Here is a 15,733-nt window from a genome sequence, read left to right on the forward strand (position 1 = left end):
CCCAGACAGGGGTAGCGGCAGGGCAGAATTAAAAAGAAATCCGAGGTGAGGGACTAAATTTAAATTCAAACTACTAAGATAGGCTAGATGGCGCACGCCATCACCCTGATTCAAAGGGGAGGCCTTTGATCATCATCATCATCATCGAGTGCTTCTTCGCCTCGCCTCGGGTAGCGGCGGGTAGGCGTGCGTCGGGGCAGTCTCCGAGGGGCTACAGTTATTTTTTCGTGTAAAAACCGTTGATAATGCTATTAATGTGCCAGGGTTTTTTAGGAGAAAGGTAGCTACGTCGCTCATTTCTTCATCCCATTTGGCCAACCGAGCAGACCGCGCCGTGCTTTAGCGATCGAGCTCGCTATCATGCCGATATTTTTTTCTTCGTTGTTTGGTGATTTTGCTGTCGTATTGTGTCAACTGAAAAAAGAGTAGCGTGCTTTAGGCTGGCCAGCATACGTCACTTCTGCTTTTTTTTCTTTATTTTCTTGCTGATTTTTTGATCAAGATCTGCATACCGAGCAAACTGCGTCGTGCGTGCGCAAACGTTTCCCGTTTTCTTTTTTCAAATTTGACCCATGCAGCACAACTGACAGATGTCTTAAAACTTCAGTCAAGTCAACGAAAAGCGCGCAAATACAGGATTCGCAACCGCACTAAGTCACACGGCATAATTTTATTGCGCGATCATTTTAAAACTGCGCACTTTTCGGCGCAGTGAACACCTACAAACATAACATAATACATTATTTACATTTAATTATTTACATCTACATTATACAAGCAAAAAGAACCAAGAGTATTTAAAGAAATGTGGTGCCTGCTAGGCTCCTCCTGCAGTTCTACAAAGCAAGATCATGTGCAGCGGCTTAAGTCCAAGTAGCCTGCACCCGCCCTCTTTTTAGCTCTTGAGCGGTTGATCGACTTTACAAAAATGTGCAAGCGGGTGGTTGCATAAAAGGCTGTCACCTGTGCTGTAAGTGACTTGGAGTGCTGATCATACCCAACAGCACTCTGCTGTTTTTGTTTGATGATAGCCAGCACATCCATGACACTATCGTGGTGCAGCTCGTGAGTGCTGAAGCAGCTCGTGAAAATATTCTCCAACTGCTCGATGAATCTGCAAAGGCGACCATGGGGGTAAAGCAAACCTCCATTATCCCGAAGCCTTGTGTACTCAGCTGCACCTATAGCCTATAGCCTCAAAACGGTGTCTTTTCCTGTGAGTAACAGTGCACAGCTTTCTTCACACTCTGTTTTGAGGACAGTTTTCTTGGCAACGTACCCGCAGACATAGAAGATTAACCTCTTGTCGCTTTTTGCAATGATGCATGCAGCGTGGTCTGAACTTATATCGGGCTGCTGCTGAATGTGAAGTTCCGCCCCAGACAAGTGCGTGCGCGTACGTGCGTCTGTGCGTGCGTGTATGTGTGTTCGCGCGTGTGTGCGTGCGTGCGCGTGTGTGTGCGTGTGTGTGTGTGCGCGTGTGTGTGTGCGTGCGCGTGTGTGTTCGCACGTGCGTGCGTGCGCGTACGTTCGTGCCTGCGTGTGTGTGTGTGAATGTGTGCAAGTGTGCCTGCACACACACACACACACACACACACACACACACACACACACACACACACACACACACACACACACACACACACACACACACACACACACACACACACACACACACACACACACACACACACACACACACACACACACACACACACACACACACACACACACAAATTTAAATAAGCCTGAGCCCGCCAGACTGTTTCTAAATGTCAGCCCGCGTCCGACAGAGTATGAGCCCGAAAAAAATCGGCCTTTTCAACCTAGAGCGACTATATATACAGATATTTCGCATTTAATTTTCTTAAACTTGGACCGAGCTTTGTACAACACACACACACCCACAATTTATATATATATATATATATATATATATATATATATATATATATTTATATTTATATAGTAAGAAAATGAGGGGCTCGTTGAGGAAATACAGAAAGATAGGTCGGCAGTCTACAATGCCAAAGGAGGCATAGGGGTGTGGTTAGGCTCTTTTCTTTTTTTTACTACGGTTAATTAAGTACACATTTTTTTTAAATATACAGAAGAAAGAAAGAAAGAAAAACACGCGCCCAGAGTGGGGGCCGAACCCACGCCTTTCGATTACATGTCGAATGCCTTACCAATTCGGCTATCTGGGGGACTGTGTTCTCCTTCACTTTCTGGGCTATTTATATTTACTAGAAGTGTATCTGACGCTTGAGGGTGGTAGCCAGCGCCACTCTGACTACACGGGGAGAAGGGGACCTTTTTTTCAACCCCCGGGGCGTGACTCGAACGTCTACAGCCTGTCATGAGCGGGTTACTGGCGGGAAGCCCTCTTATGCTACCTAGGCATCAAGGCTGCCAGAGCCGAGACCCTCGCTAGGCTTTCGAAGAATAATATAGTAAGGAAATGAGGGGCTCGTTGAGGAAATACAGAAAGATAGGTCGGCAGTCTACAATGCCAAAGGAGGCATAGGGGTGTGGTTAGGCTCTTTTCTTTTTTTTACTACGGTTAATTAAGTACACATTTTTTTTTAAATATACAGAAGAAAGAAAGAAAGAAAAACACGCGCCCAGAGTGGGGACCGAACCCACGCCTTTCGATTACCTAGGCAGCCTTGATGCCTAGGTAGCATAAGAGGGCTTCCCGCCAGTAACCCGCTCATGACAGGCTGTAGACGTTCGAGTCACGCCCCGGGGTTGAAAAGAAGGTCCCCTTCTCCCCGTGTAGTCAGAGTGGCGCTGGCTACCACCCCCAAGCGTCAGATACACTTCTAGTAAATATAAATAGCCCAGAAAGTGAAGGAGAACACAGTCGCCCAGATAGCCGAATTGGTAAGGCATTCGACATGTAATCGAAAGGCGTGGGTTCGGTCCCCACTCTGGGCGCGTGTTTTTCTTTCTTTCTTTCATCTGTATATTAAAAAAAGTGTACTTAATTAACCGTAGTAAAAAAAAGAAAAGAGCCTAACCACACCCCTATGCCTCCTTTGGCATTGTAGACTGCCGACCTATCTTTCTGTATTTCCTCAACGAGCCCCTCATTTCCTTACTATATTATTCTGCGAAAGCCTAGCGAGGGTCTCGGCTCTGGCAGCCTTGATGCCTAGGTAGCATAAGAGGGCTTCCCGCCAGTAACCCGCTCATGACAGGCTGTAGACGTTCGAGTCACGCCCCGGGGGTTGAAAAGAAGGTCCCCTTCTCCCCGTGTAGTGAGAGTGGCGCTGGCTACCACCCTCAAGCGTCAGATACACTTCTAGTAAATATAAATAGCCCTGAAAGTGAAGGAGAACACAGTCGCCCAGATAGCCGAATTGGTAAGGCATTCGACATGTAATCGAAAGGCGTGGGTTCGGTCCCCATTCTGGGCGCGTGTTTTTCTTTATTTCTTTCTTCTGTATATTTAAAAAAAATGTGTACTTAATTAACCGTAGTAAAAAAAAGAAAAGAGCCTAACCACACCCCTATGCCTCCTTTGGCATTGCAGACTGCCGACCTATCTTTCTGTATTTCCTCAACGAGCCCCTCATTTCCTTACTATATTATTCTGCGAAAGCCTAGCGAGGGTCTCGGCTCTGGCAGCCTTGATGCCTAGGTAGCATAAGAGGGCTTCCCGCCAGTAACGCGCTCATGACAGGCTGTAGACGTTCGAGTCACGCCCCGGGGGTTGAAAAGAAGGTCCCCTTCTCCCCGTGTAGTCAGAGTGGCGCTGGCTACCACCCTCAAGCGTCAGATACACTTCTAGTAAATATAAATAGCCCAGAAAGTGAAGGAGAACACAGTCGCCTAGATAGCCGAATTGGTAAGGCATTCGACATGTAATCGAAAGGCGTGGGTTCGGTCCCCACTCTGGGCGCGTGTTTTTCTTTATTTCTTTCTTCTGTATATTTAAAAAAATGTGTACTTAATTAACCGTAGTAAAAAAAAGAAAAGAGCCTAACCACACCCCTATGCCTCCTTTGGCATTGTAGACTGCCGACCTATCTTTCTGTATATATATATATATATATATATATATATATATATATATATATATATATATATATATCCTAACATAGAAAATATTTTTTGAGTATAGTATCAGCGAAAGATATTTTTAACGGCGCTGCAGTGACCTCGCACTTTGATTTTTTGTTTTTAATTTAACCTAAATGATTAATGCGGAAACATTTTAGCATCAACCATCACGAAGACACTGCATGCATGCGCTCGGGCAAGCACGTCCCAATATATTTTTTGTTGAAGCCCGAGCCTGGCCCGGGCCCGAGAAAATGCGTGCGGCCTGGCCCCGGCCCTTGCAGTGCACTAATCCACGCAACACACACGATACGTTTTAAAAACGTCACTCAAGTGAGCGAAAAGCATCAACATTCGCAACCGTACGTAGTTCTAAGAAAAGCACCACACGGCACACTTTATCGCGCGATCATTTTAAAAGTGCACACAGTTCATTGGAACGCTGGTTGCCCATTAACATAAAATTATTACCGCTTTAGAATTGCACAAGTTCATGAAATGTGCTGCCCACGTCTTGCAGACGTAAGATAATTATGAACAGTTAGGAACTGAACAAATAAAAGCAGGGTAAAACAAATCGCAAATATAAAATATTTCTAGCTAGGGTGCAGTCCCACCCCACAATACTGCACAATCCTTTCAAACTGCATGAGCCATGGCCCTTCTGCAATTAGAGATTGTCGCACGCATAGCACCCTGTCCGTATTACCCATAAAAGACAGAATCAAGAACACTTAAGGATCGGTGCAGTGCCTGCAAGGCTCCTCTTGTAATTACACACAAAAAAGACCATGTGCAGCGGTTAAAAAACGTCAAAACACAGCGTGAATCACCGAACAGCAGCATAGTCGATCAACGCGCGCCGCTTTGGGATCTCCTCGGGCGGGGCACACCAGCGCCACGCACGGCGGTTAACACGTTTGGCTTCAAGGGCGCCGTGGGGAGCAGCCGCCGCTTTTTCCACTACCCAAGTATTCTAGTTCACTCTAGCCGTGCTATTCGCCCCGAGCGCGAACACAGTGGGAAGCACTTGATACCGCTTCTCAATCAATGGGCGGAGCCACGAAGACCCGTGACGTCATAACAAAAAAAAAAGACAGACTGGGTGTTTATAAAATTTTGCTTTTTGTTTTTTCATTTTTTAAAAATCAAATGCACCGTAAGCCGATATTGTGGCTGGGAGTTCGGTCGTTCGGTGGCATGCTCGGCGTTTGTTTTACCGCTGTGTCTAAAGGTACGTCGGACGTACCCGCAAAATTTCTTAAAGATACTTCGGACGTACCCGCAAAATTTCTTAAAGATACGTCGGACGTACCCGCAAGATTTCTTAAAGATACGTCGGACGTACAGGGCCCAGAGTGGCTCGAAAGCGGCGTTGCTCGAAACTATCGTGGTTATCTCGAACCATCGACGGCAAAACCATCACGCGTTTGATGTATATAAGCCAAGAATCTAACGATGCCTAACCTGACGCAGAATGTATTTTTTTCCTCGTGTTCTCTAGTTGGACCTTGAAGGGGCGGTTAGAGCCTTCGCTGAGGTCAGAGATCGAATGCGGACCACTACGGGTTCTCGCAAGAGGGAAACAAAATCATGTGCGACGCGAGTATCTTTCTTTTTTTTTTCCCCTCATATGTTTCTGTTTAAAGCCCTAACCACATTGGACGCGAAATCACGCGTCGCGCGAACGTCGGCGTCGTTCGACGTCAACGCGCGGGCCCGCAGGAGACCGGCAAGGTCGCGCGCCAGTCGCTGCGTCGGCGGGCGTTGCTGGACACGTATGCCATCCTGTTGAAGTCGTTTATGAGCAGTTATTATCGCTTCTTGAACTGCAATTGTCAAGACTTTAGCTTTAGCAAAAAAAAAATTCCCCGCATTTCCCCGAGGGGAAGAATGTGAAAGTGCGAATGCACGAGATGAATTTGCGCGGTTCGGTAATGTTCGCGAAAGAGAGATCACACACACACACACAACTACAAAGAAAGAAAGATGCATTTATTCACAGACACCTATTTGTGTTGTCGTTGTACTTGATTGCTAGAGCGGATCTCAGCTTTGAAATTTCGTGTCAGTACTCCTTTAAAGGGACAGACAACCGATTTTTGTCGAGTATATATTCTCTATCCCAAATGAAAGGGCATCACTTAAAGCCCCTAGACGAGAAACGGTTTTGCTGATAACGCCCTAGAATTTTTTAAATCGAAATTTTTAGATCTACGAGGCGTATGTGTCCCTCCCAAAAATAATGCTGGCAACTATGACATAGAGTAGCTCGGCAACATACTTTTGTCTGTATGCGAAATGAAAAACGATATTTCAAAACTTGTCTTCAGCTAAAAAAGTTTGAATCACAGGCTTTCCTGTTCCTTTGTGTGTTTTAAGTGCGAATGCACTTTATAAGCGACCCCAAACCATCCACCGCCGGCGGCGGCGGCGTCGGCGGCGTCCGCAGTGCTCCTCTATATATAAACAAGAGGCAGCATCCGGCGCCAGGTTTCGATCCGAGGACTTTGCGGCCGCAGCGCGACGCTCTACCGACTAAGCCACGGACGGCACGCTGATATCAGTGTGAGTAACGCGCCTTATATCTTTAACACATTCAAACTACGTCGTCAGCGGCGTGCGTTGGCGACTCAGCGGCGTTATAGCGGCTTGATAACTGCGTGGTGTACACGTGATACTACAAACCCGATGGAAGAGATGGAAGAGAAGGCGGCGAGGCGGTGGGCTGCGGGGGCCGAGCGCAGCGCCGCAAGCGGGCCGACAACCGTGCATTCGCACTTTCACATTCTCCCCCTCGGGGAAATGCGGGGGAATTTTTTTAATGCAACGGTCTATTTTGCACGAATGCGCCATCTGTTGGGAAAGACGATAGGTAGAATGTGGCTTCACGTTGTGGAGGCGGGAAGTTTGGTTCTCCCTGGGCGCGACGTTTTTTTTTTTAAGCTGCCGTTGGCGTATTTGGAAACTGAAATCAATTATTTTGGCAGAACAAACGCTCCTGACTCAGGCAGAATCCTCAAAGCTCCTTCACGGGGTCTGTTTACTGAACGCTGCCGTTGATTCTGGGCATGGAGGTTCAGTTAGCCACACTGAGAGCAACCTTGCGGCGGCAGGCGGCGTGTGTTTAAAATTTTCAAAATAATGTTTAGAAATACACACACAATTTAATCTTGTACAAATACTTGTGTTAAAAGGTTTTCAATACGTAAATAAACGTTTCAGCAGTTACAGTAGCTGCTGGGTTTGCAGGTCACGTGACAGGGACACATATTGTAGTGTCAAGTTTCGACACTACAAACCGCCAACCTTCCGATTTCAGGAAGTTTGCTGCCGAATTAAAATTATTTCCGCCAATTTGTTTAGAAATTGCTTGTGGTTACCGGGCTAAATAAAACGCCGGCTTTCATTTGGGATAGAGAACATATACGCGACAAAAATCGGTTGTCTGTCCCTTTAAGCGGGTGCATTAGCCCTTCTCAAGCCAGATTCCTGGCCAATCCCCCACTCCTGGCCAGGCAGCGCGCGCCCATCTCCCCCCGTTGCTAGGGAAGACGAGGAGCGCGCGCACCCGCAGCTGTTGCTATGCGGACTACGGCGGCGGACGATTCAGGCTCCCTGAAAGGCGTTTTGAGCACACTAAATTGACTAGCGCAATCGTTAGATTGGGTCGTCAAGGTCATCTGGGCCAAGTATTACTCTTTTACGCGCAGCGGAAAGCTCACACTTTTGTTGCAAAGTTTGTCGCTTTTTTCTCACCATTTCCTTCGTGTTTTTGGACGCCGCCATCTTCACATGTCTACATCATCAATTCCCAGATGTTCGTCATGAGCTAGACATCCTGCTATTGGGCGGTTTTTTCGCGCACTTCCGGCAAAGAGATGAGCCGTCTGCTCAGCGTCGGCTCGCCGGCTGATCTGCCAGCGGAGTGCCGGAGTGCTTGGACATTTTACGACAAACGAAACAAGTGTAAACAAACTCTTAACCGTTTGTATTGAATGCAACAGGGCCATAACACGACATGAATATTCTCTTACTTGAGTACGTTCCATAAAGAAAGCGTTGAAGCCCCGTGGCACTTCTTTCTTGCAATCGCAGAGAACGCCCTGAGCCGAATGCCCGGGTTTGACGCATACATTTTATTCAACTTCCAAACAATCCAGAGATGCGTTTCGAACGAACACAACGTCACAACATGCGTTGCAAGTCCGAACCGCGATTGACAGACGATGGGTTGCCTCTCCTGCCCCTCGTAAATTCGGCACTCACCTCGCGCGCGGTTCGCGGGGACGAACAGCAAGTCACTTAACTCTGGCGCACAAGCCGAGATGGCTTTTAGCCACGCACACTGCACATACCCCATGCGAGGTTGAGTCGTACGTCGCTTGAGAAAGATAATCCAGACCATGGGAAGCACTATCCACCCGCAGAAGCACAACGTCGCATTTCATCGCGAAACAAAGGCGTCCACAACACACACACCATCGCCTCCTGTAATGCCAAACGCATCTCGCACTTCCAAATAGGAGTGAGTAGTATGCCTGCAGTGCCCATATGCCGCGAGGCGGGGCCCCCAGCTGAACCGGGATCACGCAACCATAACTGACTTCTAGAGCGGTTTGTGCCTTGTTGCCAGGGCAACCGATGTTTGATATTGTCAAAGAAATGGTGCTCGCTCCAGCGCTAGAAAGCTCAGAGCCGCGGTGGAGCATGTTTTGCCAACGTTGCCGCTCTCCACCACGCGTCGCCCCAAGCTGAACTGGCGTAGAGTGCCTCGATGCGCGCGCCCCCGCTTAGAGTGGTGTCAGCTTTTGTAAGGGCAGATGCCGCCGCCTCGGCTTCGGCACCAGCGCGACCGCCATTTTGACGCCTCCGGCCGGTAGTTCGTGCTTGGCGTGTGTGGTGTTGTTGGGCAGTGTTCGTTTTCTTCCAGTTTTATGCACCCATCTCCGCATTACCATGCCTGGCTGCTGCGTGCCGCAGTGCACGAATCATTCGAGAAACGGATGGAAGTTGTACCGGTTTCCGAAAGACCCAAAAAGAAGGCTTCTTTGGACCGTTAAAATCAAACGATACAAGTGGCAAGCGACCAATACGTCGTACGTTTGCAGCGTAAGTAAACATGTTTTTTTTTTTTTGAGTGCGTCGTAATCTGACTGGTCAGAATTATTTAGGGCGCCGTTGTTTTTATTTAGGTGCGCAATGTAAACGCAGGAAACGTCGTGCAGGGTACTGTGCGGCGTGCTCGTGAAACAACCGCGCTTTAAGAAAATGCGTCAAGTAGGAGGCCGTGTAGTATATAGAATTCGGAAGCCCCCGTGTCGATAACATTTCATGCTGGTTCAAGGGCCTCGAGTGTGCTACTACATTCAAAAGAATTGCGACTAGTTTCAGTGTCCTTGCACGGAAAAGTTTTGCCTTGGCAGCAGCGTTGTGAAATCTCCCCCCTACCCGAGGCTGTTGTGCACTGCGCTTCGCAGCGATTGTGCTCGCGAGATCGGCTGCCGCTGTCGTGACCGTCCGCTTCGCGTCCCGAAGACAGACGTCGTGAAATTACCGTACTCGCTCGCCAACTCGCCCCGACAGCGTACGCGTCGACCGGGTGCTGGCGAGTTGAGCTGGAAGAAAAGTAGGCAAGAGATGGGGACGCAGGAGGTGTAGTTAAACAGATGAGAATTTAGAAAGTAGAGGGGGGAGAAAATTATATGCAAGGGCAAGAAACGGGGAGATTGTTCGGGCCGCGTGCTGGCGAGCGAGTACGGAAATTTCACGGCGCCTGGCATGCTGTCGAGCTTCAAGAGTACGGCACGTAGAGTTCACGTACAGTTCATGGAGGCATAGAATTCACATAAGAGGAAATCGAAGGTGAAATGCGCGCATATGGCCTCGCAGGGAATTAACATAGGCTCGGGTGGGGGTTTAGGGATTTCACAACGCTTACGAGGCGCCTGCGCGTGTTTATTCGTGCTCGCGTTCGCATTAATCGGTCGAAATTTGAACGCCACTTCCGAAATCGCACTGTTTGAATACAAACATGCTGTTCCTGCGAAAAATTCGTAATATTACGAGGCCGGACTCCTGCCCGCCTCGTGTGTATCGTCGTCTTGTACACTTGGGAATCAGGAACTTTTCAGTGACAAACAAAACAAGCGCTGGTACGGAGTGTTATGTCATTTTTACCTGACAAATAAATTCGACCCCATTGGGAAATTGGAGGCTTGGGTACAAAGCTTTTGATAGAACGAAATCTGTAACGCCCACTATAAAATCAGACCTGGTCCTTTGTCCGCACAATAGACTAAAATTTTATTCGCGCGAATTCAGGATTCTTTACAGATTTTCAGTGCGAAAATTGAAAGCGTTATTATAACAGCAGGCTGGGTCCATGATCGCACTCACTGAAGCGGCTTATGTGAAAGCGCGCGTGAGCTCAATTATTTCTTTCTTTTTGTGTCAAAGTTGCTGCTGGTTCCTGCTGGGAATCATACTGCACGCATACATGAAATCTTGTTCAATGACAGTGACAGACGTTCGTTTTTCTTTTGCCAGTGTGTTAATCTCCAATTCTGATTTTATTTGCAGGCTCACTTTGAAGAGAACAACTATGAGCAACACCGTGCGGATGGCTGGAAGAAGTTGAAACCAAATGCAGTCCCAACTTTGTTCACATTCAAACGTAAGTTTGAACTTTTTTCTTGCATTACATAAAGCAGCACTGATTGCAGGTACTTTATGTACCTGCGACTTCTACGAAGCTTAACACCAAATAGGTCCTCATATGCTGCGTCCACATTAATGCATAAATTGTGGACAGAGTGATGGATAAAGCAAATGCGAACACAAAAATGTGAACCAGACCACGCAAAATTGAAAAATATTGCTAATATTAGAATGTCAAACAATGGCACGCTATTAGTGCATTTGGAAAGCTACATTTCCCAGCTTTGTTTTTGTGATTACACCACACATCATTTTGACTTGCATGTAAAGAAATCACACTATTTGAGTGTTGTGGTTCATATTTCTTGTTTGCATTTCATTTGGTCATGACTGTATATACGTCTGGATCTCAGAGTTTACAGGCATGACCCGCCGCAGAACAGTTTTCTGCTACTGAGCACACGGTCGTGTACTGCTAGAATCTCAGGTGCAGTGACTATTTTATATACAGAGGGGGAAAACAGAAACCCTCATGTATATGAGACCACGATGCATTTTTAAACTACCTAGGGCGGCCGAGGTGGCTGCTTTTCGAGGTGGCCGGACACATGTAGCTCTGGCATATGAAGCTCCAATTCGAATTAGAGGCATTTATTGTGGGAAGAAATTTTTAGCACAATTTAATTATGGTATTGTAAGACCTTCCCCTATCCCTTGTAGAAAGGGCGGGGGAAGGAAAACAGTCTTCCTCACGTTAATAACCAAGCCAGTATTAACAAGCTAAACATGAATCGGCATTGCTTGAATATGTTCATGAATACGTACATTTCTGCTTGCAGCGCTGCCTAAGCAACGAAAGCCACCAAAAGAAAGAACTGTGCCCTCACCCTCCAGCAAAGAGACCAACAAATCTCCTCCGGGTCTGCGTCAATCTCCAGCTGCAGTTGAAGCTACCCTGGAAACCCCAGAAAACCACGCCATTCCTGAATCTACACGGCACGGAACATCGTGTTATGGACAAGACGCCATGGAAGTCGGCGACGCCGTTATTGAATTGTCAGCGAACACTAGTGATGCGGATTCAAGAGAGGTTAATGCAGCGACTGGTGAAACATCAAATGCTACTGCAGAATCAGCAGAACTGAAGAAGAAGCTTGCTGACCTTACAAGAAAGTACACTGAACTTCAGCAACATCATGCCACAGCCAAGAACACCATTCATGGTCTCAAGAAAAAAGTGCAAAAACTCGAGACTGAGGCAACAAATATTTCGCAAAATATGAAATTTCTGAACGAAGATCAAGTACGCGCTCTCTCAAGGAGTAGCTTGGGGAACTCTTGGTCTCCACACACTGTCAAGCAAGGCCTTCAAATTAAGTTTGCTTGTGGAACAACCGGATATGAAACTTTGAGAAAAATGGGATATCCTCTCCCATCCAAAAGAACGCTCGCAAGGAGGATCCAAAATTTGAAGTTTCTCCTAGGCATTCTTCACGAAGTGATAGACGTTATGAAATGCAAAGCTGAGACTATGGAGGATGTAGAAAAGGACTGCGTCCTTTTTTTGGATGAAATGGAGATAGTGCCGGGGTTTGAGCTAGACCTGGCCGAAGACGCACTTCTCGGAGGAATAACTCTTCCTCCGAAGCCTGAAGAGCCTGCGGTTCATGCTCTGGTATTTATGCTGGGCGGACTTAACCAGAGATGGAAGCAAGTGATTGCATATGAATTTACCGGAAGAAACATCGATGGCGGCTTGCTGAAAAACTATATGTTGGAACTAGTACAGCTGTGCAGTCAAATATCTCTGAGAGTTCGCGCAATCACATGTGACATGGGCTCGGCAAACCGCGCAATGTGGAGGGAATTTGCCTTTTCCAGTCACAGAGATTCTTCCACGGTGTGTTCCATACCTCATCCGTGCATGGACGGGAAGGAACTTTTTTTCATTGCTGATCCGGCTCACGTCTTGAAGAACCTGAGAGGCCAGCTCTTGAGCTCAGAAGTTTTCACGTTGAGTGAGGCCACAGTCGCCAAACATGGCCTGCCTTCTTCACAGGTCAACTTGGAATATGTTCAGGCTGTGCTCGAAGAAGATGCTAAAAGAGAACTGAAGGTAGCCCCAAACTTATCCGAAATGCACACCAGCACAGGCCACTTCACTAAAATGAAGGTTGGTGTCGCCGTACAACTTTTTCGGGAAGCTCCCCCAGCTATCCGATTCCTTATAAAGGAAGGGGTACTTAAACAGGAAGCAGAAACAACAGCTTGGTTCATGGAGCTGATTTCAAAATGGTATGCACTGATGTCTTCGCGTCATCCAACAATGGCCCTAAGTCGGAGAAGTAGGGCTAAGTACTCCGAAGTCCTAGATACATTGCACACAGCAATGGAAGCGACCAGAACTATGAAAATGGGCGCCACATCCCATTGGAAACCGTCGCAAGCAGGCGTGCTCATATCAACTACAGTTGTACTTCGCCTCCAAGATGTTCTTTTAGGAGACGAAGGCTATGAGTTTTTTCTTACGAGCAGGCTCCTGCAGGACTGCTTAGAGAACCTCTTTTCTGTGGTGCGGCTTATGAAGCCGGTTCCCAGTGCCTACGATCTCAAGTGCGCTCTGAGACTTGTGAGCGTAAGCCAATTTTTGCATACACCGAGGACGACGAGCTACAAGCTTGACGACAGGGAGTACCTGGTGGACCTGCTATCCCAGGGGAAGGAAACCTGCGTCGAGAAGGAAGCTCAAGAAATTGACGATTCGGAGATTTTGTTCATTGAAGGATTGTCGTCCACAGAATGCAGTATTCTCTTTTACCTCGGAGGATTTATTTTGAAGGGAATTTTGAAATCTGTGAAGTGCGTAAAATGCAAAGATGCTCTCCTTGGAACTGCCAACGACGACCATGCTTCGCTAACGGCGCTGAAAGAGTATGTTTCGGACGGAGGCAACCTCAGCTACCCCAGCAAGGGAGTAATGAAAGCCTTGATCGACTACGAGGAGCACTTCACGGCCATCAACTCTTGGTGCACGGACAAAATAGTCACGATGAATTCGCCGCTTCGTTCACTTACTGCATACCTAAGCAAGGTACGCCGCCACAGCTTGTCTGTATGCGCTGAGCACGAGGACGGCATATACAGACTGCTAATTGAGAGGTACGCAAGAATGAGGCTGCGCATCCACCTTCGGCAGGTTCCAGTCGGGAGTTCCAATGGGCATGGAAGTAAAACTTGTGCCGGCGTCAACCTTGCATAAGAAATGGACACGCTAAGATAAGCTGTATGCTTAAAAGGTTTCGGCTCAAGTGGGCACGCTTTTGACTTGTGCATTTTTTTTTATTTTTAAACATTTCGTACTGCATTTGGTTTGCCTTGTATCTGCCTTTGATTTTCATTTTCACTATTTTTTGTAGTGGGACAGCGCAGCATTGAGGTGCACAAATAAATGTCCTGTTCACTGGAATCGTGGGTGTCGTTTCATAAAGGTAGACTGGTAAAGCATGTTACTCTCAGCTATGCTGCCTGCAAGTGCATGAAATGGTGAGGCAGGGGAAGGTGGTACTGAATGTCAGATAATAGTGATATATATATATATATATATATATATATATATATATATATATATATATATATATATATATATATATATATATATATATATATATATATATATATCAAAGTACAGCGCTTCCTGGCTTTGCTATTCGGCTGATTCACGAAGACCCAAATATTCCATTCCTTTCAGCAAGCGTAGTAATAAAAGTTCATGCGCCCCTCTGTCTAACGACGACAATGGTTTAACGCGAAGTTTTCTGGTGTGGGATTTCATGGTTATCTGAGTTTGAACTTTAACTTGCAGACGGGTGGGACTTTGAGTCACTGAGCTTTGAGTGACTCCATGCAGTTGGCACTTTTTATCGCAGCGGTTTTGAGTTTGACCCTTCGCCATTTCATTTCACACAAAGAAAGATTCATGTTCGACCATCGTCGTCGTTCTACGGAGGAGTACACGAGTTTTCTCATTTTGGACGTTCATGCACCCCTTTCCAAATCCAATCTTCGAGAGTGTCGGAATAGTGCACTCTGATAAGCGTCGGGTTAAGAACACGAGGAACCCAAGTTCGATTTTGATTGCTGTAAGCGTTTTTTTTTTTCTTACACATCACAAACGGTCATTCACGTCGTCAGAGAAAATTGACTTTCCTGCAGAGTGTTTTTCACGCGATATACGCCATCAGTAAGACGTAAAAACCTTCGCTTTAATAATGTAGCTCTCATTTCTTCTTAACAGGATAATTGCACCGTACTACGCCTCGGCACCTCATCTCTGGGCATGGGGACCTATTTCAGAGCACAATACGTATGAAGCCGTTCATAACAAATTAGTAAATTGCTTGTAAACAGCAAAATATGCCCCCAGAGCCACACTTAGATAGCTTCGCAACAGCGAAATTTTTGTTGAGATACATAGGCTGCTGCCGACATGCATATAAATGCTTTAAACGGTTCTTAGTGCATTTGAAATTCAGACTGCCCCAAGAAAAGAGGTACCTGTCGAAAATCTGTTGTTTCCATCCCAAGAAATAAAATTCGTTTTTAAAATAACGAAGTATATGTCAGCCTCTGGCGCATTGCACAAGCACCGACCGCTGGCTTATATGACGTGCTTTGTTCCATTTAACGTTTAGGCAACAACGGCACTAAGAGGTGTCAAAGTTTCATTAAAAAAAAAGCTTGTGAACGTGTACTTCTTTCCGACCATACGCGAGCACCGCAAACGGTAGTGCGCTTCGCATGCTGCCCCGCTACGGTGGGAGGCGTAATGGCGGCCGTCGTAGCAGACGACGCGGCTGTCCTCACCCTCAGCGGAGCGCGCAGGAGCGCAGGCATCAAGGCACCCTAAACTGGCGTTTTGTGCACGGGTTCTGTATCGGTTTAAAATGGCTTTTTCACATGCCGCCGGCAGGAATTACCACCGCCACAAAATAAGACCCGGCACCAG

At 46.9% G+C, this 15,733-nt stretch overlaps 1 protein-coding gene across 1 annotated transcript; it reads left to right on the forward strand.

Annotated features, from left to right (window-relative positions):
• Positions 1-9,027: 9,027 nt before the first annotated feature.
• LOC144168259 (uncharacterized) lies at positions 9,028-14,275 on the forward strand. The gene is made up of 4 exons (XM_077697279.1): positions 9,028-9,180; positions 10,651-10,744; positions 11,568-11,841; positions 13,648-14,275. The coding sequence occupies exons 1-4, from the start codon at positions 9,028-9,030 to the stop codon at positions 13,985-13,987; spliced, it is 861 nt and encodes a 286-aa protein (XP_077553405.1). The 3' UTR covers positions 13,988-14,275.
• Positions 14,276-15,733: the final 1,458 nt, after the last annotated feature.

The sequence above is a fragment of the Haemaphysalis longicornis genome, unplaced genomic scaffold (genome assembly GCF_048455015.1).
Source record: "Haemaphysalis longicornis isolate Haplotype H1 unplaced genomic scaffold, Haemaphysalis longicornis Haplotype H1 scaffold_1, whole genome shotgun sequence".
NCBI lineage: Eukaryota > Metazoa > Arthropoda > Arachnida > Ixodida > Ixodidae > Haemaphysalis > Haemaphysalis longicornis.

Coding starts and splice junctions, on each gene's coding strand:
- LOC144168259 (XM_077697279.1), top strand. CDS start 9,028: ATGCCTGGCTGCTGCGTGCCGCAGTGCACGAATCATTCGAGAAACGGA. Junction 10,745..11,567: donor AACTTTGTTCACATTCAAAC/GTAAGTTTGAAC, acceptor TTCTGCTTGCAG/CGCTGCCTAAGCAACGAAAG. Junction 11,842..13,647: donor AATGCAGCGACTGGTGAAAC/ATCAAATGCTAC, acceptor TGCTTCGCTAAC/GGCGCTGAAAGAGTATGTTT.